General features: G+C 45.7%; 1 protein-coding gene across 1 annotated transcript; it reads right to left on the reverse strand.

Moving 5' to 3' along the window:
• Positions 1-1,857: 1,857 nt before the first annotated feature.
• Positions 1,858-22,105, reverse strand: LOC129861324 (guanine nucleotide-binding protein G(t) subunit alpha-2-like). Its single transcript, XM_055932655.1, has 9 exons — positions 21,788-22,105; positions 17,157-17,199; positions 16,748-16,889; positions 15,819-15,979; positions 13,229-13,357; positions 8,759-8,888; positions 8,226-8,379; positions 6,560-6,764; positions 1,858-2,415 (listed from the first exon to the last, which is right to left on the reverse strand). The coding sequence occupies exons 1-8, from the start codon at positions 21,897-21,899 to the stop codon at positions 6,577-6,579; spliced, it is 1,059 nt and encodes a 352-aa protein (XP_055788630.1). The 5' UTR covers positions 21,900-22,105; the 3' UTR covers positions 1,858-2,415; positions 6,560-6,576.
• Between the last annotated feature and the right edge of the window lie 2,378 nt (positions 22,106-24,483).

Below are 24,483 nucleotides of genomic sequence, written 5' to 3' on the forward strand. Positions count from 1 at the left end.
CTGTGTAATCTGTGCCCGTACTGTCTGTGTAATCTGTGCCAGTACTGTCTGTGTAATCTGTGCCAGTACGTTCTGTGTAATCTGTGTCAGTACGTTCTGTGTAATCTGTGTCAGTACGTTCTGTGTAATCTGTGTCAGTACGTTCTGTGTAATCTGTGTCAGTACGTTCTGTGTAATCTGTGTCAGTACGTTCTGTGTAATCTGTGTCAGTACGTTCTGTGTAATCTGTGTCAGTACGTTCTGTGTAATCTGTGTCAGTACGTTCTGTGTAATCTGTGTCAGTACGTTCTGTGTAATCTGTGTCAGTACGTTCTGTGTAATCTGTGCCAGTACTGTCTGTAATCTGTGCCAGTACTGTCTGTAATCTGTGCCAGTACTGTCTGTAATCTGTGCCAGTACTGTCTGTAATCTGTGCCAGTATGGTCTGTGTAATCTGTGCCAGTACGGTCTGTGTAATCTGTGTCAGTACGGTCTGTGTAATCTGTGTCAGTACTGTGTAATCTGTACCAGTACGGTCTGTGTAATCTGTGCCAGTACGGTCTGTGTAATCTGTGCCAGTACGGTCTGTGTAATCTGTGCCAGTACGGTCTGTGTAATCTGTGTCAGTACGGTCTGTGTAATCTGTGTCAGTACTGTGTAATCTGTACCAGTACGGTCTGTGTAATCTGTGCCAGTACGGTCTGTGTAATCTGTGCCAGTACGGTCTGTGTAATCTGTGCCAGTACGGTCTGTGTAATCTGTGCCAGTACGGTCTGTGTAATCTGTGCCAGTACGGTCTGTGTAATCTGTGTCAGTACGGTCTGTGTAATCTGTGTCAGTACGGTCTGTGTAATCTGTGTCAGTACTGTGTAATCTGTGCCAGTACGGTCTGTGTAATCTGTGCCAGTACTGTCTGTAATCTGTGCCAGTACTGTCTGTAATCTGTGCCAGTACTGTCTGTAATCTGTGCCAGTACTGTCTGTAATCTGTGCCAGTACGGTCTGTGTAATCTGTGTCAGTACGGTCTGTGTAATCTGTGTCAGTACGGTCTGTGTAATCTGTGTCAGTACGGTCTGTGTAATCTGTGTCAGTACGGTCTGTGTAATCTGTACCAGTACGTTCTGTGTAATCTGTACCAGTACGTTCTGTGTAATCTGTACCAGTACGGTCTGTGTAATCTGTGTCAGTACGGTCTGTGTAATCTGTGTCAGTACGGTCTGTGTAATCTGTGCCAGTACTGTCTGTGTAATCTGTGCCAGTACGGTCTGTGTAATCTGTGTCAGTACGGTCTGTGTAATCTGTCAGTACTGTGTAATCTGTGCCAGTACGGTCTGTGTAATCTGTGCCAGTACGGTCTGTGTAATCTGTGCCAGTACGGTCGGTGTAATCTGTGTCAGTACGGTCTGTGTAATCTGTCAGTACTGTGTAATCTGTGCTAGTACGGTCTGTGTAATCGGTGTCTGTGTAATCGATATCTGGTGCGGTCTGTGTAATCGGTGTCTGGTACGGTCTGTAATCTGTGCCAGTACGGTCTGTGTAATCGGTGTCTGGTGCGGTCTGTGTAATCGGTGTCTGTGTAATCGATATCTGGTGCGGTCTGTGTAATCGGTGTCTGTGTAATCGATGTCTGGTGCGGTCTGTGTAATCGGTGTCTGTGTAATCGATGTCTGGTGCGGTCTGTGTAATCGGTGTCTGTGTAATCGATGTCTGGTGCGGTCTGTGTAATCGATGTCTGGTGCGGTCTGTGTAATCGGTGTCTGTGTAATCGGTGTCTGTGTAATCGGTGTCTGTGTAATCGGTGTCTGTGTAATCGGTGTCTGTGTAATCGGTGTCTGTGTAATCGGTGTCTGTGTAATCTTCAGTTATCAAAAAACAGAGTACAGAGAAGTCTATCCATCTTTATTTGTTTGTCTCTACACTTCGAAAATAAGAACAAACGTATTAATCAAAACGGTCCCTTTCTCACAGTACTTACGATATAATGGTCTCACCAAACAGAGTTTGGTCTATTATTATTTACAGTCTAAGCTTGTGTCTCACAATACACAGTTTATGCTATTACAATAGATGAGAATTTTCAAATATCTGCTGTTAACTTCGTAACTTTTTACAAGTTAAAGAGAAACCGCAGGAGACTACTAAAGGTAAAACAAAGACACTAGCTTCAGGGGTTTAAAGGTACGTGACACAATATAAGTGCCGTCCAATGCCTCACGCAAAGGAGCACTTTATTTTATTTTATTTATTTTTTTACAACAATATTGTTATATGTTGATACTCTGTTTTCTACCCAATGGACTTGATGTTGTTGTGGTAGAGGGATGCATCCGAGGAACCCGGGGCTCGGCGGTGGTGACGATGACAGCAGATAAACCAACTGTCCACCTTCTCCAGCACAGTGCCCAAATAAAACCAGTGAGTTGGCTCGTGGAAGTTCTGGAGAGATGAAGAAAATAAGGAAGTCCATTTAATATGTCATCTTTTTTAACATTCATACATTATATTTTTGAGAGAGAGAAAAAAAAACTTTGTGAATGCTACTTTTGTCATAGATCAATCATGTCTGCCGATTCAGTTTTGTTTTTGGTCCCCTAAACTGGAACAAAAGGACACGCTCCAATGCCTCACAGCTGCTCTAATATACATTTGACCACATTTGTATTGAGTAAAATATAGCTAAATTAGTGTCTTCTATTCAAAGTGTATAAAGCTGAAGCGATAGAAATGTAAAGGTCATTTCCGGTTTACGTCAACACAGTCTCCTGTAAAGCAGGGAGTGTGCAGCTGAACCTCTGCCATGCACATTAAATAGAGCCCTAGGTCTGTTTCATGGTAGTTTTGGGAAGCTAATGACGAAAAATAAACCATGAGGAAAAAGCAAAGTGGGAGGGACAGGGATAGTGTGGAAATGGGGAGGGAGGATACAGGGATAGTGTCGAGATGGGGAGGAAAGGGATAGTGTTGAGATGGGGAGGGAGGATACAGGGATAGTGTTGAGATGGGGAGGGAGGGACAGGGATAGTGTTGAGATGGGGAGGGAGGGACAGGGATAGTGTCGAGATGGGGAGGAAAGGGATAGTGTTGAGATGGGGAGGGAGGGACAGGGATAGTGTTGAGATGGGGAGGGAGGGACAGGGATAGTGTCGAGATGGGGAGGGAGGGACAGGGATAGTGTCGAGATGGGGAGGAAAGGGATAGTGTTGAGATCGGGAGGGAGGGACAGGGACAGTGTTGAGATGGGGAGGAAAGGGATAGTGTTGAGATGGGGAGGAAGGATACAGGGATAGTGTTGAGATGGGGAGGGTCAGGGATAGTGTTGAGATGGGGAGGAAAGGGATAGTGTTGAGATGGGGAGGGTCAGGGATAGTGTTGAGATGGGGAGGGTCAGGGATAGTGTTGAGATGGGGAGGGTCAGGGATAGTGTTGAGATGGGGAGGGTCAGGGATAGTGTTGAGATGGGGAGGAAAGGGATAGTGTTGAGATGGGGAGGGTCAGGGATAGTGTTGAGATGGGGAGGGTCAGGGATAGTGTTGAGATGGGGAGGAAAGGGATAGTGTTGAGATGGGGAGGGAGGATACAGGGATAGTGTTGAGATGGGGAGGGAGGGACAGGGATAGTGTTGAGATGGGGAGGGAGGGACAGGGATAGTGTTGAGATGGGGAGGGAGGGACAGGGATAGTGTTGAGATGGGGAGGGAGGAAAGGGATAGTGTTGAGATGGGGAGGAAGGATACAGGGATAGTGTTGATGGGGAGGGTCAGGGATAGTGTCGAGATGGGGAGGGAGGGACAGGGATAGTGTTGAGATGGGGAGGGAGGATACAGGGATAGTGTCGAGATGGGGAGGGTCAGGGATAGTGTCGAGATGGGGAGGGAGGATACAGGGATAGTGTCGAGATGGGGAGGGAGGGACAGGGATAGTGTTGAGATGGGGAGGGTCAGGGATAGTGTCGAGATGGGGAGGGAGGGACAGGGATAGTGTCGAGATGGGGAGGAAAGGGATAGTGTTGAGATGGGGAGGGAGGATACAGGGATAGTGTCGAGATGGGGAGGAAAGGGATAGTGTTGAGATGGGGAGGGAGGGACAGGGATAGTGTCGAGATGGGGAGGATACAGGGATAGTGTCGAGATGGGGAGGGTCAGGGATAGTGTCGAGATGGGGAGGGAGGGACAGGGATAGTGTTGAGATGGGGAGGGAGGGACAGTGACAGTGTTGAGATGGGGAGGAAAGGGATAGTGTTGAGATCGGGAGGGAGGGACAGGGACAGTGTTGAGATGGGGAGGAAAGGGATAGTGTTGAGATGGGGAGGGAGGGACAGGGATAGTGTCGAGATGGGGAGGATACAGGGATAGTGTCGAGATGGGGAGGGTCAGGGATAGTGTCGAGATGGGGAGGGAGGGACAGGGATAGTGTTGAGATGGGGAGGGAGGGACAGTGACAGTGTTGAGATGGGGAGGAAAGGGATAGTGTTGAGATCGGGAGGGAGGGACAGGGACAGTGTTGAGATGGGGAGGAAAGGGATAGTGTTGAGATGGGGAGGGAGGATACAGGGATAGTGTTGAGATGGGGAGGGAGGGACAGGGATAGTGTTGAGATGGGGAGGGAGGGACAGGGACAGTGTTGAGATGGGGAGGAAAGGGATAGTGTTGAGATCGGGAGGGAGGGACAGGGACAGTGTTGAGATGGGGAGGAAAGGGATAGTGTTGAGATGGGGAGGGAGGATACAGGGATAGTGTCGAGATGGGGAGGGTCAGGGATAGTGTTGAGATGGGGAGGGTCAGGGATAGTGTTGAGATGGGGAGGGAGGGACAGGGACAGTGTTGAGATGGGGAGGAACGGGATAGTGTTGAGATGGGGAGGGAGGATACAGGGATAGTGTCGAGATGGGGAGGGTCAGGGATAGTGTTGAGATGGGGAGGGAGGATACAGGGATAGTGTTGAGATGGGGAGGGAGGGACAGGGATAGTGTTGAGATGGGGAGGGAGGGACAGGGATAGTGTTGAGATGGGGAGGGAGGATACAGGGATAGTGTTGAGATGGGGAGGGAGGGACAGGGATAGTGTTGAGATGGGGAGGGAGGATACAGGGATAGTGTTGAGATCGGGAGGGAGGGACAGGGATAGTGTTGAGATGGGGAGGGTCAGGGATAGTGTTGAGATGGGGAGGGAGGATACAGGGATAGTGTTGAGATGGGGAGGAAAGGGATAGTGTTGAGATCGGGAGGGAGGGACAGGGATAGTGTTGAGATGGGGAGGGAGGATACAGGGATAGTGTTGAGATGGGGAGGGAGGATACAGGGATAGTGTTGAGATGGGGAGGGGGGGACAGGGATAGTGTTGAGATGGGGAGGAAAGGGATAGTGTTGAGATCGGGAGGGAGGGACAGGGACAGTGTTGAGATGGGGAGGAAAGGGATAGTGTTGAGATGGGGAGGGAGGATACAAGGATAGTGTTGAGATGGGGAGGGAGGATACAGGGATAGTGTCGAGATGGGGAGGGAGGATACAGGGATAGTGTTGAGATGGGGAGGGAGGATACAGGGATAGTGTCGAGATGGGGAGGAAAGGGATAGTGTTGAGATCGGGAGGGAGGGACAGGGGTAGTGTTGAGATGGGGAGGGACAGGGATAGTGTCGAGATGGGGAGGGAGGAAAGGGATAGTGTTGAGATCGGGAGGGAGGGACAGGGGTAGTGTTGAGATGGGGAGGAAAGGGATAGTGTTGAGATGGGGAGGGAGGATACAGGGACAGTGTTGAGATGGGGAGGGAGGAAAGGGATAGTGTCGAGATGGGGAGGGAGGATACAGGGATAGTGTTGAGATGGGGAGGGAGGATACAGGGATAGTGTTGAGATGGGGAGGGAGGGACAGGGATAATGTCGAGATGGGGAGGAAAGGGATAGTGTCGAGATGGGGAGGGAGGGACAGGGATAGTGTTGAGATGGGGAGGGAGGGACAGGGATAGTGTTGAGATGGGGAGGAAAGGGATAGTGTCGAGATGGGGAGGAAAGGGATAGTGTCGAGATGGGGAGGGAGGATACAGGGATAGTGTCGAGATGGGGAGGGAGGGACAGGGATAGTGTCGGGGAAATGTTAGCGATATGATTCTCTTCATCTATCCTACAGCCGGGCCTTATTACAGTGTTTCAGCAGATGGTCTGTCCACAGCCGGGCCAGATGGTCTGTCCACAGCCGGGCCTTATTACAGTGTTTCAGCAGATGGTCTGTCCACAGCCGGGCCTTATTACAGTGTTTCAGCAGATGGTCTGTCCACAGCCGGGCCAGATGGTCTGTCCACAGCCGGGCCTTATTACAGTGTTTCAGCAGATGGTCTGTCCACAGCCGGGCCTTATTACAGCGTGTCAGCAGATGGTCTGTCCACAGCCGGGCCTTATTACAGTGTGTCAGCAGATGGTCTGTTCACAGCCGGGCCTTATTACAGTGTTTCAGCAGATGGTCTGTTCACAGCCGGGCCTTGTTACAGTGAGGCCACAGGACTAATGTCGGTCCTACACAGTGATAGTTCCTGTTCGGCACTGAGGTGTGTGCGTGCGTCAGGCAGTAATACAGGCCGTCATACTGTACCTTCCGTCAGGAGCTGCTCAGAACAGCCCGGTGTCTTTTAGGTTGGTTTTGATGACGTCTGTGATGGTGTTGAAGGCCTGGTTCACGTCCTGTGTGTCTACAGCGCAGGTGATGTGGGTGTAGATGGGTTTCTCCGCCTGCCTCAAGTTCAGAGACTCAAACTGCATCTTCACGTGGTTGCTGGCGTCTTCGTATGTGTTAGGCCCTATGGGGAGATAAGAAGAGAGCTGTAAAAACTGATCAGAGGCCAGTTGCTGGCGTCTTCGTATGTGTTAGGCCCTATGGGGAGATAAGAAGAGAGCTGTAAAAACTGATCAGAGACAAGTTGCTGGCGTCTTCGTATGTGTTTGACAGAGGGAATAAGAGGGAGTTTCTTATTGTGTTTTAATTGAGTGAGAAAGATTTTAATGTATTCATGTTTTAAATGTTTTTATTTAACCAGGCAAGTCAGTTAAAACTTCTTAAGGCTAGGGGGTCGTATTTTCACATCCGGATGAAAAGCGTGCGCAAAGTAAACTGCCTGCTACTCTGGCCCAGAAGCTAGGATATGCATATTATTAGTGGATTTGGATAGAAAACACTCTGAAGTTTCTGAAACTGTTTGAATGATGTCTGTGAGTATAACAGAACTTATTTGGCAGGCGAAACCCCGAGGACAAACCATCCAGGAAAGAAAATGTATGAGGTCACTCTCTTTTCAATGGGTTTTCAATGGGAATCTAGAATTCTAAGGCAGTTGCTTGCAGTTCCTATCGCTTCCACTGGATGTCAACAGTCTTTAGAAATTGGTTGATGTTTTTCCTTTGTGTAATGAAGACGTCCAGAACGAGGGTCGAGTGAAGTGTGCTGTTTCTTAGAGGTGCGTGACCTGAAAAGCTCGCTCCACTTTGTTTTCCTCCGGTATTGAACACAGTTTATCCCGTCTTAAAGTTTATCGATTATTTACGTTAAAAAATACCTAAAGTTGTATTAGGAAAGTTTGAAATGTTTGGACAAAGATTACAGGTAATTTATGAGATATTTTGTAGTCATGTTGCGCAAGTTTTCTGGATCAAACGCGCCAAATGAATGGACATTTTGGATATAAAACGACGGAATTAATCGAACGAAAGGACCATTTGTGATGTTTATGGGACATATTGGAGTGCCAACAGAAGAAGCTCGTCAAAGGTAAGGCATGAATTATATCTTTATTTCTGAGTTTCGTGTCGCGCCTGGCGGGTTGAATTATGATTGTCTGTGTTTGTTTGATGGGGTGCTGTCCTCATAATAGCATCGTTTGCTTTTGCCGTAAAGCCTTTTTTAAATCTGACATGTTGGCTGGATTAACAACAAGTGTAGCTTTAATTTGGTGTATTGCATGTGTGATTTCATGAAAGTTTAATATTTATAGTAATTTAATTTGAATTTGGCGCGCTGCCATTTCAACGGATGTTGTCAAATCGATCCCGCTAATGGGATTTGATCCCTAAGAAGTTTTAAGAACAAATTCTTATTACAATGACGGCCAATAGACACTGGGCCAATTGTGCTCAGCCCTATGAGACTCCCAATCACAGCCGGATGTGATTCAGCCTGTATTCATTCATCACACACGGTGAATAAACTCAAACCAAAAGGTCATGGAAAACAACATGTTTGCCATTTGGGACTCAGTAGGACTCACCATCGTAGTCGGGGAAGCAGACATTGAGGTGAACATTCTTGATCTTCTCTTGGAAGATGTCCTTCTTGTTGAGGAAGAGCACGTGGGTGGTGTCCTCGAAGAACCTGTGGTTGCAGATACTGTTGAACAGGTGGAGAGACTCGTGCATGCTGTTCTGAAAAGAGAAGAGGACAGAAGGATGGGGTCATCGCCGGGCTACAAAAGGATCAAGCTCAACTTCCACCAACTAGCTGCGGTCACACTGGCTGGTCAGGTTTACAATATGGTTGAACATTATCAGTGTCTCCTCCCTCTCATCTGTACCCTCCTTTTTTAGTTTACTTTAACTTTGAAGTGTGTGTGTGTGTGTGTGAGTGAGTGAAACAGTGTGTGTGTGTGTGTGTGTGAGTGAGTGAAACTGTGTGAGTGAGTGAAACTGTGTGTGTGTGATTGAAACTGTGTGTGTGTGATTGAAACTGTGTGTGTGTGTGTGTGTGTGTGTGTGTGTGCGTGTGTGTGTGTGTGTGTGTGTGTGTGTGTGTGTGTGTAATCACCATTTCCTCATCCTCCAGCAGCACCAGGTCATACGCGCTGAGGGAACTACAGAACAGGATGCAATGGACGCCCTGGAAACAGTGGATCCACTTCTTCCTCTCTTCCCTTCTGCCGCTCATATCAAACATCCTGTCCGTCAGAGAGACACAACAATCAATCAATTAACCAATCAATCAATTATAAAAACCCTTTTTACAGGAGAGCCCCATATACTACCCACCACTGCGACCTGTACGCTCTCGTTGGCTGGCCCTCGCTTCACACTCGTCGCCAAACCCACTGGCTCCAGGTCATCTACAAGACCCTGCTAGGTAAAGTCCCCCCTTATCTCAGCTCGCTGGTCACCATAGCAACGCCCACCCGTAGCACGCGCTCCAGCAGGTATATCTCTCTAGTCACCCCCAAAACCAATTCTTCCTTTGGCCGCCTCTCCTTCCAGTTCTCTGCTGCCAATGACTGGAACGAACTACAAAAATCTCTGAAACTGGAAACACTTATCTCCCTCACTAGCTTTAAGCACCAGCTGTCAGAGCAGCTCATAGATTACTGCACCTGTACATAGCCCATCTATAATTTAGCCCAAACAACTACCTCTTTACCTACTGTATTTATTTATTTTGCTCCTTTGCACCCAATTATTTCTATCTCTACTTTGCACCTTCTTCCACTGCAAACCAACCATTCCAGTGTTTTTTTACTTGCTATATTGTATTTACTTCGCCACCATGGCCTTTTTATATTTTTATTTATTTATATATATATTTTGTTTGCCTTCACCTCCCTTATCTCACCTCACTTGCTCATATTGTATATAGACTTATTTTTCACTGTATTATTGACTGTATGTTTGTTTTACTCCATGTGTAACTATGTGTTGTTGTATGTGCCGAACTGCTTTGCTTTATCTTGGCCAGGTCTCAGTTGTAAATGAGAACGTGTTCTCAATTTGCCTACCTGGTTAAATAAAGGTGAAATAAATAAATAAATAAAAGAGGAGCGGTCAGTAACTCCAGTACAGTATCATGGTGTCCTCCAGTGTGTGCTATTTACACATAGTTGGTGTGTATGGTGAGAGCGTGACACTTGTAATACAAAGATTGATGGTTCAACTCCAGCAGGAATCACATACAAAGACTGAAAATACATGCACACTGTACTATACGTTGCTACGGTAAAGACACTACTATGTTGCTATGGTACAGACACTACTACGTTGCTACGGCACAGACACTACTACGTTGCTACGGTGAAGACACTACTACGTTGCTATGGTATAGACACTACTACGTTGCTACGGTATAGACACTACTACGTTGCTACGGTATAGACACTACTACGTTGCTACGGTGAAGACACTACTACGTTGCTACGGTAAAGACACTACTACGTTGCTACGGTATAGACACTACTACGTTGCTACGGTATAGACACTACTACGTTGCTATGGTATACACACTACTACGTTGCTACGGTATAGACGCTACTACGTTGCTACGGTATAGACACTACTACGTTGCTACGGCACAGACACTACTACGTTGCTACGGTATAGACACTGCTACGTTGCTACGGTATAGACACTACTACGTTGCTACGGTATAGACACTACTACGTTGCTACGGTAAAGTCACTACTACGTTGCTACGGTATAGACACTACTACGTTGCTACGGTATAGACACTACTACGTTGCTATGGTATACACACTACTACGTTGCTACGGTATAGACACTACTACGTTGCTACGGTATAGACACTACTACGTTGCTACGGTACAGACGCTACTACGTTGCTACGGTACAGACGCTACTACGTTGCTACGGTATAGACACTACTACGTTGCTACGGTATAGACACTACTACGTTGCTACGGTATAGACACTACTACGTTGCTACGGTATAGACACTACTACGTTGCTACGGTATAGACACTACTACGTTGCTACGGTATAGACACTACTACGTTGCTACGGTACAGACGCTACTACGTTGCTACGGTACAGACGCTACTACGTTGCTACGGTAAAGATGCTACTACGTTGCTACGGTACAGACGCTACTACGTTGCTACGGTAAAGACGCTACTACGTTGCTACGGTATAGACACTACTACGTTGCTACGGTATAGACACTACTACGTTGCTACGGTATAGACACTACTACGTTGCTACGGTATAGACACTACTACGTTGCTACGGTACAGACGCTACTACGTTGCTACGGTACAGACGCTACTACGTTGCTACGGTATAGACACTACTACGTTGCTACGGTATAGACACTACTACGTTGCTACGGTATAGACGCTAATACGTTGCTACGGTATAGACACTACTACGTTGCTACGGTACAGACACTATTACGTTGCTACGGTACAGACACTACTACATTGCTACGGTACTATAGACACTGCTACGTTGCTACGGTACAGACACTACTACGTTGCTACGGTAAAGACACTACTACGTTGCTACGGTATAGACACTACTACGTTGCTACGGTATAGACACTACTACGTTGCTACGGTAAAGACACTACTACGTTGCTACGGTATAGACACTACTACGTTGCTACGGTATAGACACTACTACGTTGCTACGGTATAGACACTACTACGTTGCTACGGTATAGACACTACTACGTTGCTACGGTATAGACACTACTACTTTGCTACAGTAAATATGGAAAAGGAGGACTGAGCATGCCCCCATTCTAATCGACGGGGCTGTAGTGGAGTTGGTTGAGAGCTTCAAGTTCCTTGGTGTCCACATCACCAATAAACGAACATAGTCCAAGCACACCAAGACAGTTGTGAAGAGGGTATGTCAAGCCTATTCCCCCTCAGGAGACTGAAAAGAATCGGCATGGGTCCTCAGATCCTCAAAATGTTCTACAGCTGCACCATCGAGCGCATCCTGAATGGTTGCATCACCGCCTGGTATGGCAACTTCTTGTCTTCTGACCGCAAGGTACAACAGAGGGTAGTGAGTACGGCCCAGTACATCACTGGGGCCAAGCTTCCTGCCATCCAGGATCTCTATACCAGGCGGTGTCAGAGGAAGGCCCTAAAAAATTTCAAGGACTGCAGCCACCCTAGTCATAGACTGTTCTCTCTGCTACCGCACGGCAAGCAGTACCGGAGCACCAAGTCTGGGACCAAAAGGCTCCTTAACAGCCATAAGCCATAAGACTCCTGAACAGCTAGTCAAAGGGCTACCCAGACCCCTCTTTTATGCTGCTACTAATCTCTGTTTATTATCTATGCATAGTCACTTTAACTCTACCTACATGTACATATTACCTCAATTACCTCGAACTAACTGGTGCCCCCGCACATTGACTCTACTGGTACTCCATGTATATAGCCTCCACCTTGACTCTGTCCTGGTGCCCCCTGTATATAGCCTCCACATTGACTCTGTACCGGTACCCCCTGTATATAGCCTCCACATTGGCTCTGTACCGGTACCCCCTGTATATAACCTCCACATTGACTCTGTACTGGTACCCCCCTGTATATAGCCTCCACATTGGCTCTGTACCGGTACCCCCTGTATATAGCCTCCACATTGGCTCTGTACCGGTACCCCCCTGTATATAGCCTCCACATTGGCTCTGTACCGGTACCCCCTGTATATAGCCCCTGTATATAGCCTCCCTATTGTTATTTTACTACTGCTGTTTAATTATTTGTTACTTTTATTTTACATTTTTTACATCACACTTATTTTTCTTAACTTCTTAAGCATTGTTGGTTAAGGGCTTATAAGTAAGTATTTCACTGTAAGGTCTACACCTGATGTATTCTGCACATGTGACAAATAACATTAGATTTGATTTAACACTGCTACTTTGCTACAGTAAAGACATTACTTCAGCAGCCATGTCCCAACAGTCCTGTGACCAGGCAGCCAAGAATCACGCTCTCATTAAGACGTAGCCCTGCCTTAAGTTGGGCTGTGTTTACAGAGACAGCCCAATTCTGATATTTTGCCCGGTTATTGGCAAGAGCTCATCTGATTGGTCAAAAGACCAAGTAGTGAAAAATAATATCAGAATTGGGCTGTCTGTGTAAACACAGCCTTAGACTTGTAAGCCCAAATGCTGCTTTCAGATCACAAGGATTTTCTCTTGGTCTAATGCAGGGCTCTCAACCATGTTCCTGGAGAGCTACCGTCCTGTATTTTTTCATTCCAATCCCAATCCCAATCTAGTCCACCTGATTCTAATAATTAACTGGTTGATACACAGAATCAGGTTAGTTACAACTGGGGCTGGAGTGAAAACCTACAGGAGGGTATCTCTCCAGGAACAGGGTTAGAGTACCCTGGTCTAATGGTTAAGATGTTGGGTAAGAAGTCGCTGGTTCAATCACACCAGTTACACTACCTCGCCTTCATTTGACTTCTTTGCAGGTGAACTATAATGTACTGTGACAAAGGTGCCAGGTCGTTAGCTTCTGTAGCTCACCTGAATTGGACATCTTTACAGATGAACCTCTCCTCATTGACCCCGCCGGTCTTGATCCTGCACCGAAGGATGTCCTGGTCGTTAGGGGTGAAGTCAGCCTGGGTGATGCGCTCCAGGTCACTGAGGAAGCTGTGTGAGAGGCAGTCAATCAATTAATCAATCAAGATCAGATCACTGAGTTAGCTGTGGGAGAGAGGCAGAGTAAATCAATCAACTAATCAATCAAATGTATTTATTTTTTAGATCCGCAGTTATCACAGAGTGCTTTACAGTAACTAGACCCAAAAGACAACAGCACTGTGTAGCACCCACAGAGGCCATAGACCAGGGATCCACAACTGGCGGCCCGCAGGCCAAACTTTGGCCCGTGGTTGATTTTATTTGGCCCCTTAATTTTTCTGAACACCCAAAAAAACACTGAACAAAAATATAAACGCAACATGTAACATTTTCAAAGATTTTTACTGAGTTACAGTTCATATAAGCAAATCAGTTAATTTAAATATATGAATTAGGCCCTAATCTATTGATTTCACATGACTGGGAATACAGATATATATCTGTTGGTCACAGATACCTTTAAAAAAGGTAGGGGTATGGATTAGAAAACCAGTCAGTATCTGGTGTGACCACCATTTGCCTCATGCAGCGCAATATCTCCTTCACATAGAGTTTTTATTTTATTTATTTTTTAAATTTTATCCCCTTTTCTCCCCAATTTTTCGTGGTATCCAATCGCTAGTAATTACTATCTTGTCTCATCGCTACAACTCCCGTACGGGCTCGGGAGAGACGAAGGTCGAAAGCCACGCGTCCTCCGAAGCACAACCCAACCAAGCCGCACTGCTTCTTAACACAGCGCGCCTCCAACCCGGAAACCAGCCGCACCAATGTGTCGAAGGAAACACCGTGCACCCGCGCCCCTTGGTTAGCGCGCACTGCGCCCAGCCCGCCACAGGAGTCGCTGGAGCGTGATGAGACAAGGATATCCCTACCGGCCAAACCCTCCCTAACCCGGACGATGCTAGCCCAATTGTGCGTCGCCCCACGGACCTGCCGGTCGCGGCCGGCTGAGACAGAGCCTGGGCGCGAACCCAGAGACTCTGGTGGCGCAGCTAGCACTGCGATGCAGTGCCCTAGACCACTGCGCAACCTTCACATAGAGTTGATCAGGCTGTTGATTGTGGCCTGTGGAATGTTGTCCCTCTCCTCTTCAATGGCTGTACGAAGTTGCTGGATATTGGCAGGAACTGGAACACGCTGTTGTACACATGCTCAATGGGTGTTCTGTTTGGTGAGTATGCAGGCCATGGAAGAACTGGGATATTTTTCAGCTTTCATGAATTGTGTACAGATCCTTGCGACATGGGGCCATGCATTATCATGCCGAAAAGGTGATGACAGCTGATAAACGGTACAACAATTGGCCTCAGGATCTCATCACGATATCTCATTGTCATCCATAAAATGCAATTGTGTTCGTTGTCCGTGGCTTATACCTGCCCCATACCGTAACCCCACCGCCACCATGGGGCACTCTGTTCACAACGTTGACATCAGCAAACCGATGGCCTACACGACGCTACACCGGGATTCATCCGTGAAGAGCACACTTCCCCAGTGTGCCAGTGGCCATTGAAGGTGAGCATTTGCCCACTGAAGTCGGTTACAACGCCGAACTGCAGTCAGGTCAAGATCCTGGTGAGGACAACGCACACGCAAATGAGCTTCCCTGAGACGATTTCTGAACATTTCTACAAAAATTCTTCCATTGTGCAAACCCACAGTTTCATCAGATGTCCGGGTGGCTGGTCTCAGACGATCTAGCATGGGAAGAAGCCGGATGTGGATGTCCTGGGCTGGCGTGGTCGCACGTGGTCTACGGTTGTGTAGGCCGGTTGGGCGTTCTGCCAAATTCTCTAAAACGGCAATGGAGACGGCTTATGGTAGAGAAATTAACATTCAATACTCTGGTGAACATTCAGTCAGCATGCCAATTGCACGCTCCCCTCAACGTGAGACAGCTGTGGCATTGTGTGACAAAACTGTACATTTTAGTGGCTTTTTATTGTCCCCAGTACAAGGTGCACCTGTGTAATGATCATGCTCTTCAATCAGCTTCTTGATATGCCACACCTGTCAAGTGGCTGTATTATCTTGGCAAATGAGAAATGCTCACTAACAGGGATGTAAACAAATCTGAGCACTAAATTAGATAGAAAACCTTTTTGTGCGTATGGACAATTTCTGGGATCTTTTATTTCAGCTCATGAAACATGGAACCAACACTTTACATGTTGCATTTATATTTTTGTTCAGTATAAAAGACTGTAAAAACACCAGCAAAGTTTTTTAATTTTGGAAATCTGTTCCAAAGTATTCCCATGCATAACAGATAGATATATGTGATCGTATACAAATGTCAGAAAGATTTGAAATGGTCTTTTAGTCAAATATATCTGTTTATCCTTCTTGCTCTCAATTTGCAGTCTACAAATGATTTGTAATTACGTTCCGCCGGCCCCCTGACCATCCGATCAAGAAAAGAAACGGCTGGCGCTTGAATCTGGTTATTGATCCGTGAACTCACTAGTGAGCGGAGTCGAGGAGATGATAGCCCTCAGCTGCTGACTCGAAACACTCCTGGATACCAGGGTCCATCCACAACTTCTTGATGCACTCAGCCAGCTCAGGAGACATGGTTCCCTCCTCAGTAGAGTTGGATAGGTTCTCCAGCTTCGTGCCTTCATCCTGGACACACAGAGAACAACACCCATACATGCATCAGTATAGTATAACATAGTGTAACATAGTATTACGTAGTATAACGTAACATAACCAGGCAGAAAAGAAACGCCTGATGATCCATCTACATTCTGACGAGAATACAAAAACAAACTGTGGGGGGAGGTTCTCTTCTGCACCGGTCAACCAATCAAAGTGAATGTGGGGGAGGAGTTAAGATAAAGTCTCGCTGCCTTAACGTCCAACAAGAGGAAGTTGCATCACAGGCTCTCATTCCATTTCCCCTGACAACCAGAACTTCCAACTTGGCAACTCCGCAGTAGTATAAAATGGCTATGCAGTATAGTATAACATGGCTATACAGTACAGTATAACATGTCTATATAGTATAGTATAACATGTCTATATAGTATAGTATAACATGTCTATACAGTATAGTATAACATGGCTATACAGTATAGTATAACATGGCTATACAGTATAGTATAACATGGCTATACAGTATAGTATAACATGGCTATATAGTATAGTATAACATGGCTATACAGTATAGTATAACATGGCTATACAGTATAGTATAACATGGCTATGCAGTATAGTATAACATGGCTATGCAGTATAGTATAACATGTCTATATAGTATAGTATAACATGGCTATACAGTATATTAAAGTATAACATGTCTATATAGTATATTATTATATGTTGTAGTATAGTTTTACACACACACACACACACACACACACACGCAAACACCCCGCCTGCAGTACCCACCTCCGCGGCCGGTGATCCGTACTTGATCCCCAGGATGCTCATGCCTCTGACGATGGACAGAGCTGACTGCAGGACGTTACCAAAGATCACCCCTCTGGACGTCACCTTCTCCTCCTTATTAAAACCACCCAGGTGGAGGATTCTGTGGAGGAGTATTGCGTTAGTATTGAGTAATTCCACTTAAAAAAATAATAATTGTTTAACGTAGTCCTTGTGCATAGAGTTGTATGGTTTGTGACATCTGAGTCTCAGTATCACTCTGTTAATTAACGTGGAATTTCCCTGTGGCTCAATTATCCAAACTGCCACCTAGTGGTGCTTTTGTGGCAATGCAGCTCACTTCTCTGCTGCCCCATATTAACAGCGAGAGAGAACCTAAAAGCGTACTTAATTTGTAACTTAAACTTACTTCATTTGTTTTACAATGGTGCTTTTCCCTGACTCCTCAGCACCTGAAAGAAAACAAAAATACACCATTTATTACAACCGTTAAATAAAGGTCAACAATGTCATTTTTAATTACAAGGGTTTCATCCGTGACTGGCTCAACAAAAAAACGAGCTGACAAGGTGAAAAACCTGCCGAAGTGCCCTTGAGCAAGGCACTTAATCCTAATTAGCTCCAGGGGTGTTGTACTACTATGACTGACCCCTGTAAAACAACACATTTCACTACACTATCCGGTGTACGTGACAATAACATTTCTTAATAGTCCTGGACCTGGTGGCCAGCGAAACATAGGGTTATTCCCAAATGGCACCCTCTTTCCTACATAGTGCCCTCATTTTGACCAGAGCCCTATAGAACCCTCTTCCCTACGTGGTGCCCTCATTTTGACCAGAGCCCTATAGAACCCTCTTCCCTACATAGTGCCCTCATTTGACCAGAGCCCTATAGAACCCTCTTCCCTACGTAGTGCCCTCATTTTGACCAGAGCCCTATAGAACCCTCTTCCCTACATAGTGCCCTCATTTTGACCAGAGCCCTATAGAACCCTCTTCCCTACATAGTGCCCTCATTTTGACCAGAGTTCTATGGGACAGATTGAAAATAGAGCAGTTTGACAGAACAGGCTGTGTGGAGATCACTGACATCTCCTTACTGGGACACAGAACACAACAGGACAAAGGTCTAGATGTCACTTAAAAACCTTTATTTCAAAACCTTCATTTTTAACACTATTGTTTGATCCGTGCTTAATAGGATACCAGAGGCAGCCTGGATCTCTGAGACTTCAGGAAAAAAAGACCTTGATGTCACCTAAAATCTTTATTTTAAACCTTTAAAACTAAAATACTATGGGTGCCGACCCCAACATGTAACCAGACCAGACCAGAACCAGATCAGATGGACCCTTATTCCCTACATAGTACGCTACTTTTGACCAGAGTCCTATCGAACCCTCTTCCCTACATAGTGCACTACTTTTGACCAGAGTCCTATGGAACCCTCTTTCCTACATAATGCTCTACTTTTGACCAGAGTCCTATGGAACCCTCTTCCCTACATAGTGCACTACTTTTTTACCAGAGTCCTATGGAACCCTCTTCCCTTCATAGTGCACTACTGCTTAAATAGGGTTTCGTTTGGGACGTGACCTGGTTCTCTCAGGCAGATTAGGACAAAGGCTTTGGTGTCACTTATTTAAACCCCTTTATTTAAACACCATATTGAAAAGAATCCCCCGTCTTTATTGTGTTTTTAGCCTCGCTAACTGTTCATGTTTGTAATGCTGTGTCCAGCTGGATCCACCTACTACTTTCAAAGATTAAGAGAAAGTTAGACGCACATATATCATACCCCCCAAAAATGCTAACCTCCCCTTATTTAAATGGTAGTCATGGTATCTGTAGTCATGGTATCTGTAGTCATGGTATCTGTAGTCATGGTGTCATCCACATTAATGTAGAAGTGTTAAGAAACATATTATATTCTTATTTACAATAAAAGTGACTCCAAAATGACACAATACATTATTTACCATTAATTTCTGTTGGGCACAAAATAATCTGAAACACAACAGAAACCAAGAGCGAACTCATCCAACAGCTTTGTAGAGTCACAAGCTTGATGTAGTCATTACTGTGCTATCAATATGGGACCAAATACTTCACTTTTTACCACTTTAATACTCAAGTGAATTTGACCCAATAGTTTTGCTCCCCTAAAATGGGGGGACTATGTACATAAAGTACTGTCATTTCTAAATGGTTCACCTGATATGGATGAAAATACGTTCAAATTAAAGCTGACAGTCTGCACTTCAATGTCATTGTTTGATTTCAAGCATAAAGCCAAAATAAGACAAATGCTTCACTGTTCCAATGATTAGGGAGGGCGCTGTATATACTGACTGTTTCTGGATCTGACCTTTGGCCTTGATTGAGACTTTAAGTGGCTACATGCAGAGAGGCTAAGGGAATTACCCTTTTCACACTACTGAACTTCAGCCCAGTCAAACCCTGCTGATCTGAGAACCCATCTGAACCCTGCTGATCTGAGAACCCATCTGAACCCTGCTGATCTGAGAACCCATCTGAACCCTGCTGATCTGAGAACCCATCTGAACCCTGCTGATCTGAGAACCCATCTGAACCCTGCTGATCTGAGAACCCATCTGAGAACCCATCTGAACCCTGCTGATCTGAGAACCCATCTGAGAACCCATCTGAACCCTGCTGATCTGAGAACCCATCTGAACCCTGCTGATCTGAGAACCCATCTGAGAACCCATCTGAACCCTGCTGATCTGAGAACCCATCTGAACCTATACATCATAGGTGCTGGAAGAGGAACTAGGTGAAAAGAATACTGTAAGTCAGAGCCAGCACAGTTTGGATTGGGTCGGAATGATGTGAGTAAAGTACTTAAATAAAAATACATTAATGTACTACTTCAGTCATTTTTTGATGTCTCTGTACTTTACTATTTATATTTTATAAAACTTTTACTTTTACTCTACTACATTCCTAAAGAAAATAATGTACTTTTTACTCCATACATTTTCCCTGACACAAAAGTAGTCTTTGAAATGATTTATACTTTTACTTTTGATACTTAAGTATATTTTAGCAATTACATTTACTTTTGATACTTATATATATATTTACAACCAAATACTTTTAGACTTTTACTCAAGTAGTATTTTACTGGGTAACTTTCACTTTTACTTGAGTAATTTTCTATTAAGGTATCTTTACTTTTACTCAAGTATGACAGTTGGGTACATTTTCCACCACTGTGTGAAAATACAGTTTGGATTGGGTCAGCGTGGTCAGTGTGAAAGGTTAATAAATGCTGTTTGACGAGAGGACTGGATTCTGAGACTGGACTAAACCAGTTAGAGTAATAAGCTTGGCCTCTCGTCAGCAAAGGGTACATGATTGACTTGGACCTAGAGTAGTGATTCTTTCAGCACCTCACTGTGTCCAGACTTTCCCCTGGACTTCTGGGAGGGAGCAATGTACCTCAGGGAGAAATGTACCTCATTGTACCTCAGGAAGAAATGTACCTCAATATACCTCAGGGAGAAATGTACCTCAGGGAGCAATGTACTTCAATGTACCTCAGGGAGCAATGTACTTCAATATACCAGGGAGAAATGTACCTCAATGTACCTCAGGGAGAAATGTACCTCAATGTACCTCAGGGAGAAATGTACTTCAATGTACCTCAGGGAGAAATGTACCTCAGGGAGAAATGTACCTCAATGTACCTCAGGGAGCAATGTACTTCAATGTACCTCAGGGAGCAATGTACTTCAATGTACCTCAGGGAGCAATGTACCTCATTGTACCTCAGGGAGAAATGTACCTCAATGTACCTCAGGGAGAAATGTACCTCAATGTACCTCAGGGAGAAATGTACCTCAGGGAGAAATGTACCTCAGGGAGCAATGGACTTCAATGTACCTCAGGGAGAAATGTACCTCAATGTACCTCAGGGAGAAATGTACCTCAGGGAGAAATGTACCTCAATGTACCTTAAAGCTCTTAGTCTGTACTTTAATAATGTTCCTTATTTTCTAGGTTCAGTCACATATATCTTAAAACATTCTAAGAGAAAGAACATTAGGCCTTGATCGGTGTTTGTTTGCTCTTATCTGTCAATGTTCAGACAAAGTGTTGCTCTTATCCAGGGCTGCCCAAACCCTCTTCCTGTAGATCTACAGTCCTGTGGGTTTTCAGTCCAACACTAATTTAACACACCTGATTCTACTTATTAGCTGCTCAACAATACCTTACTAACTAGCTGAATTAGATACACTAAATTAGGGAAACCTACAGGACAGTAGATCTATAGGAAGAGGGTTGGACTGAAAACCTACAGGACGGTAGATCTCCAGGAAGAGGGTTTTGGCAGCCCTGCTCTTAACTGTCAATGTTCAGACAAAGTGAATAATCAATTCACAGACAAAAAACAGGACTTAATTGTCAATATTTGATTGAAATGGGACCATAGAGAAAGTATCATATCATTTGATGGACTATATTAAACAGTAGAAACATTAAATGTGCAAATTACAGTTGTTTTTTCAAACAGGTGACATCTGGTCATCTCAATTTAATTTTAAATAGTTTTAGTGCTATCCAGAGACCAAATGTGTTGTGTTAAATATCGTATCATATGCCACAACAAATATCCTGTTTATTATTCCATGGTATTTAGTTTAAATATATCCGTTCAGTTTCTCTATGAACAGTTTCTCTATGGACAGTTTCTCTATGGACAGTTTCTCTATGAACAGTTTCTCTATGAACAGTTTCTCTATGGACAGTTTCTCTATGAACAGTTTCTCTATGAACAGTTTCTCTATGAACAGTTTCTCTATGGACAGTTTCTCTATGAACAGTTTCTCTATGGACAGTTTCTCTATGAACAGGGTAAAAATATAATGTGGGATCCTAACATGTTAGCCATTAGACCAAAAGGACATCGTTCTGGTTTCAAAGTCTCAGATATTGTGAAGAGTTAACCCTAACATAATGATTTTCATATCACCTCCCGATACATTCACACCGACGGGTTCAGTTCACTTACCCAGCATCAGTACTTTCACTGCCTTGGACTCGGCCAGCTGCTTCTTCAGCTCCTTGGAGTCTATCCCCTCCTCTCCTTCCATCTCCAGATCCTCAGGCTCGTCCATCGACATCTTGGCGGTTAGTTGTCCCGGAGTGCCTAGTTACACAGAAACAGCCTTTCAGTCACTAAACGATGTGTGATCGACCCAGATAAAGGAACAATCAGTTAGATCGTTAGGTAGTTGTTGGCTAAGTAGGCTACTGTTCAAAGGTTGAGTCAGAGTGTCGCTCCTCTGCAGGCTCAGGTGCTAAATGTCACTCGGGTAGTCTCTGTGGTTTAAAGCTCATGTCATAGAACATGGAACCAGAAGCCAAATCCTATTAACACAGCTAATCAGGCCTGGACTGAAGAGACCAAAACACGACCAATTTGACTCCGCTACGGTTGGTTAGGGATTTGGCTCCTCCTACGGTTGGTTAGGGATTTGGCTTCTCCTACGGCTGTCTGTGTGGGTGGACCAATTCAGTTTGTCCGTGATGTGTACACCGAGGAACTTAAAACTTTCCACCTTCTCCACTACTGTCCCGTCGATGTGGATGGGGGGTGCTCCCTCTGCTGTTTCCTGAAGTCCACAATCATCTCCTTTGTTTTGTTGACGTTGAGTGTGAGGTTATTTTCTTGACACCACACTCCGAGGGCCCTCACCTCCTCCCTGTAGGCCGTCTCATCGTTGTTGGTAATCAAGCCTACCGCTGTAGTGTCGTCCGCAAACTTGATGATTGAGTTGGAGGCGTGCATGGCCAAGCAGGCGTGGGTGAACAGGGAGTACAGGAGAGGGCTCAGAACGCACCCTTGTGGGGCCCCAGTGTTGAGGATCAGCGGGGTGGAGATGTTGTTACCTACCCTCACCACCTGGGGGCGGCCCGTCAGGAAGTCCAGGACCCAGTTGCACAGGGTGGGGTCGAGACCCAGGGTCTCGAGCTTGATGACGAGTTTGGAGGGTACTATGGTGTTAAATGCTGAGCTGTAGTCGATGAACAGCATTCTCACATAGGTATTCCTCTTGTCCAGATGGGTTAGGGCAGTGTGCAGTGTGGTTGCGATTGCGTCGTCTGTGGACCTCTTGGGTCGGTAAGCAAATTGGAGTGGGTCTAGGGTGGAGGTGATATGGTCCTTGACTAGTCTCTCAAAGCACTTCATGATGACGGAAGTGAGTGCTACGGGGCGGTAGTCGTTTAGCTCAGTTACCTTAGCTTTCTTGGGAACAGGAACAATGGTGGCCCTCTTGAAGCATGTGGGAACAGCAGACTGGGATAAGGATTGATTGAATATGTCCTTAAACACACCAGCCAGCTGGTCTGCGCATGCTCTGAGGACGCGGCTGGGAATGCCGTCTTGGCCTGCAGCCTTGCGAGGGTTAACACGTTTAAATGTTTCACTCACCTTGGCTGCAGTGAAGGAGAGCCCGCAGGTTTTGGTAGCGGGCCGTGTCAGTGGCACTGTATTGTCCTCAAAGCGAGCAAAAAAGTTATTTAGTCTGTCTGGGAGCAAGACATCCTGGTCCGGGACGGGGCTGGTTTTCTTTTTGTAATCCGTGATTGACTGTAGACCCTGCCACATACCTCTTGTGTCTGAGCTATTGAATTGCGACTGCACTTTGTCTCTATACTGGCCCTTAGCTTGTTTGATTGCCTTGCGGAGGGAATAGCTACACTGTTTGTTTTCGGTCATGTTTCCGGTCACCTTGCCCTGGTTAAAAGCAGTGGTTCGCGCTTTCAGTTTCACGCGAATGCTGCCATCAATCCACGGTTTCTGGTTTGGGAATGTTTTAATCGTTGCTGTGGGTACGACATCGTCAATGCACTTTCTAATGAACTCGCTCACCGAATCAGCATATTCGTCAATGTTGTTGTTGGACGCAATGCGGAACATATCCCAATCCACGTGATCAAAGCAGTCTTGAAGCGTGGAATCAGATTGGTCGGACCAGCGTTGAACAGACCTGAGCACGGGAGCTTGCTGTTTTAGTTTCTGTTTGTAGGCTGGAAGCACTGCTTTAGACTACCTCATCACAACCTTAGATCAGGGTTAACCTACCTCTTCAGGACCTTAGACCAGGGTTAACCTACCTCATCAGGACCTTAGACCAGGGTTAACCTACCTCATCACGACCTTAGACCAGGGTTAACCTACCTCATCAGAACCTTAACCTTAGACCAGGTTTAACCTACCTCATCAGAACCTTAGATCAGGTTTAACCTACCTTATCACAACCTTAGACCAGGGTTAACCTACCTCATCACAACCTTAGACCAGGGTTAACCTACCTCATCAGAACCTTAGACCAGGGTTAACCTACCTTATCACGAGAGTGTGATTCTGACTCACCTCCGCTACACCTTAGACCAGGGTTCAGCTCCCGCCCGTGACAAAGGCAACTACAGGAGTGGAGTTGGTGAACCCTGGCAGAACCCTGGTAGAACCTTGGTCAAACCCTGGCAGAACCCTGGTAGAAACTTGGTAGAACCCTGACTCAGTTCAAGAACCCTGGTAACCTCTCCGGGAGAACACTTGTAACCCCAAAAAGCGGAAGGGAACCCCGATCTAAGGCTACATTTTGCATCTCTCCATCTGGACTCACGTGCTTTCCTGAGATAGTCAGCATCAGATGGACGTCACTGAATCTACCCTAACAGAAACGCGAAGTGACAGCT

Source organism: Salvelinus fontinalis, chromosome 8 (genome assembly GCF_029448725.1).
Source record: "Salvelinus fontinalis isolate EN_2023a chromosome 8, ASM2944872v1, whole genome shotgun sequence".
Taxonomy (NCBI): domain Eukaryota; kingdom Metazoa; phylum Chordata; class Actinopteri; order Salmoniformes; family Salmonidae; genus Salvelinus; species Salvelinus fontinalis.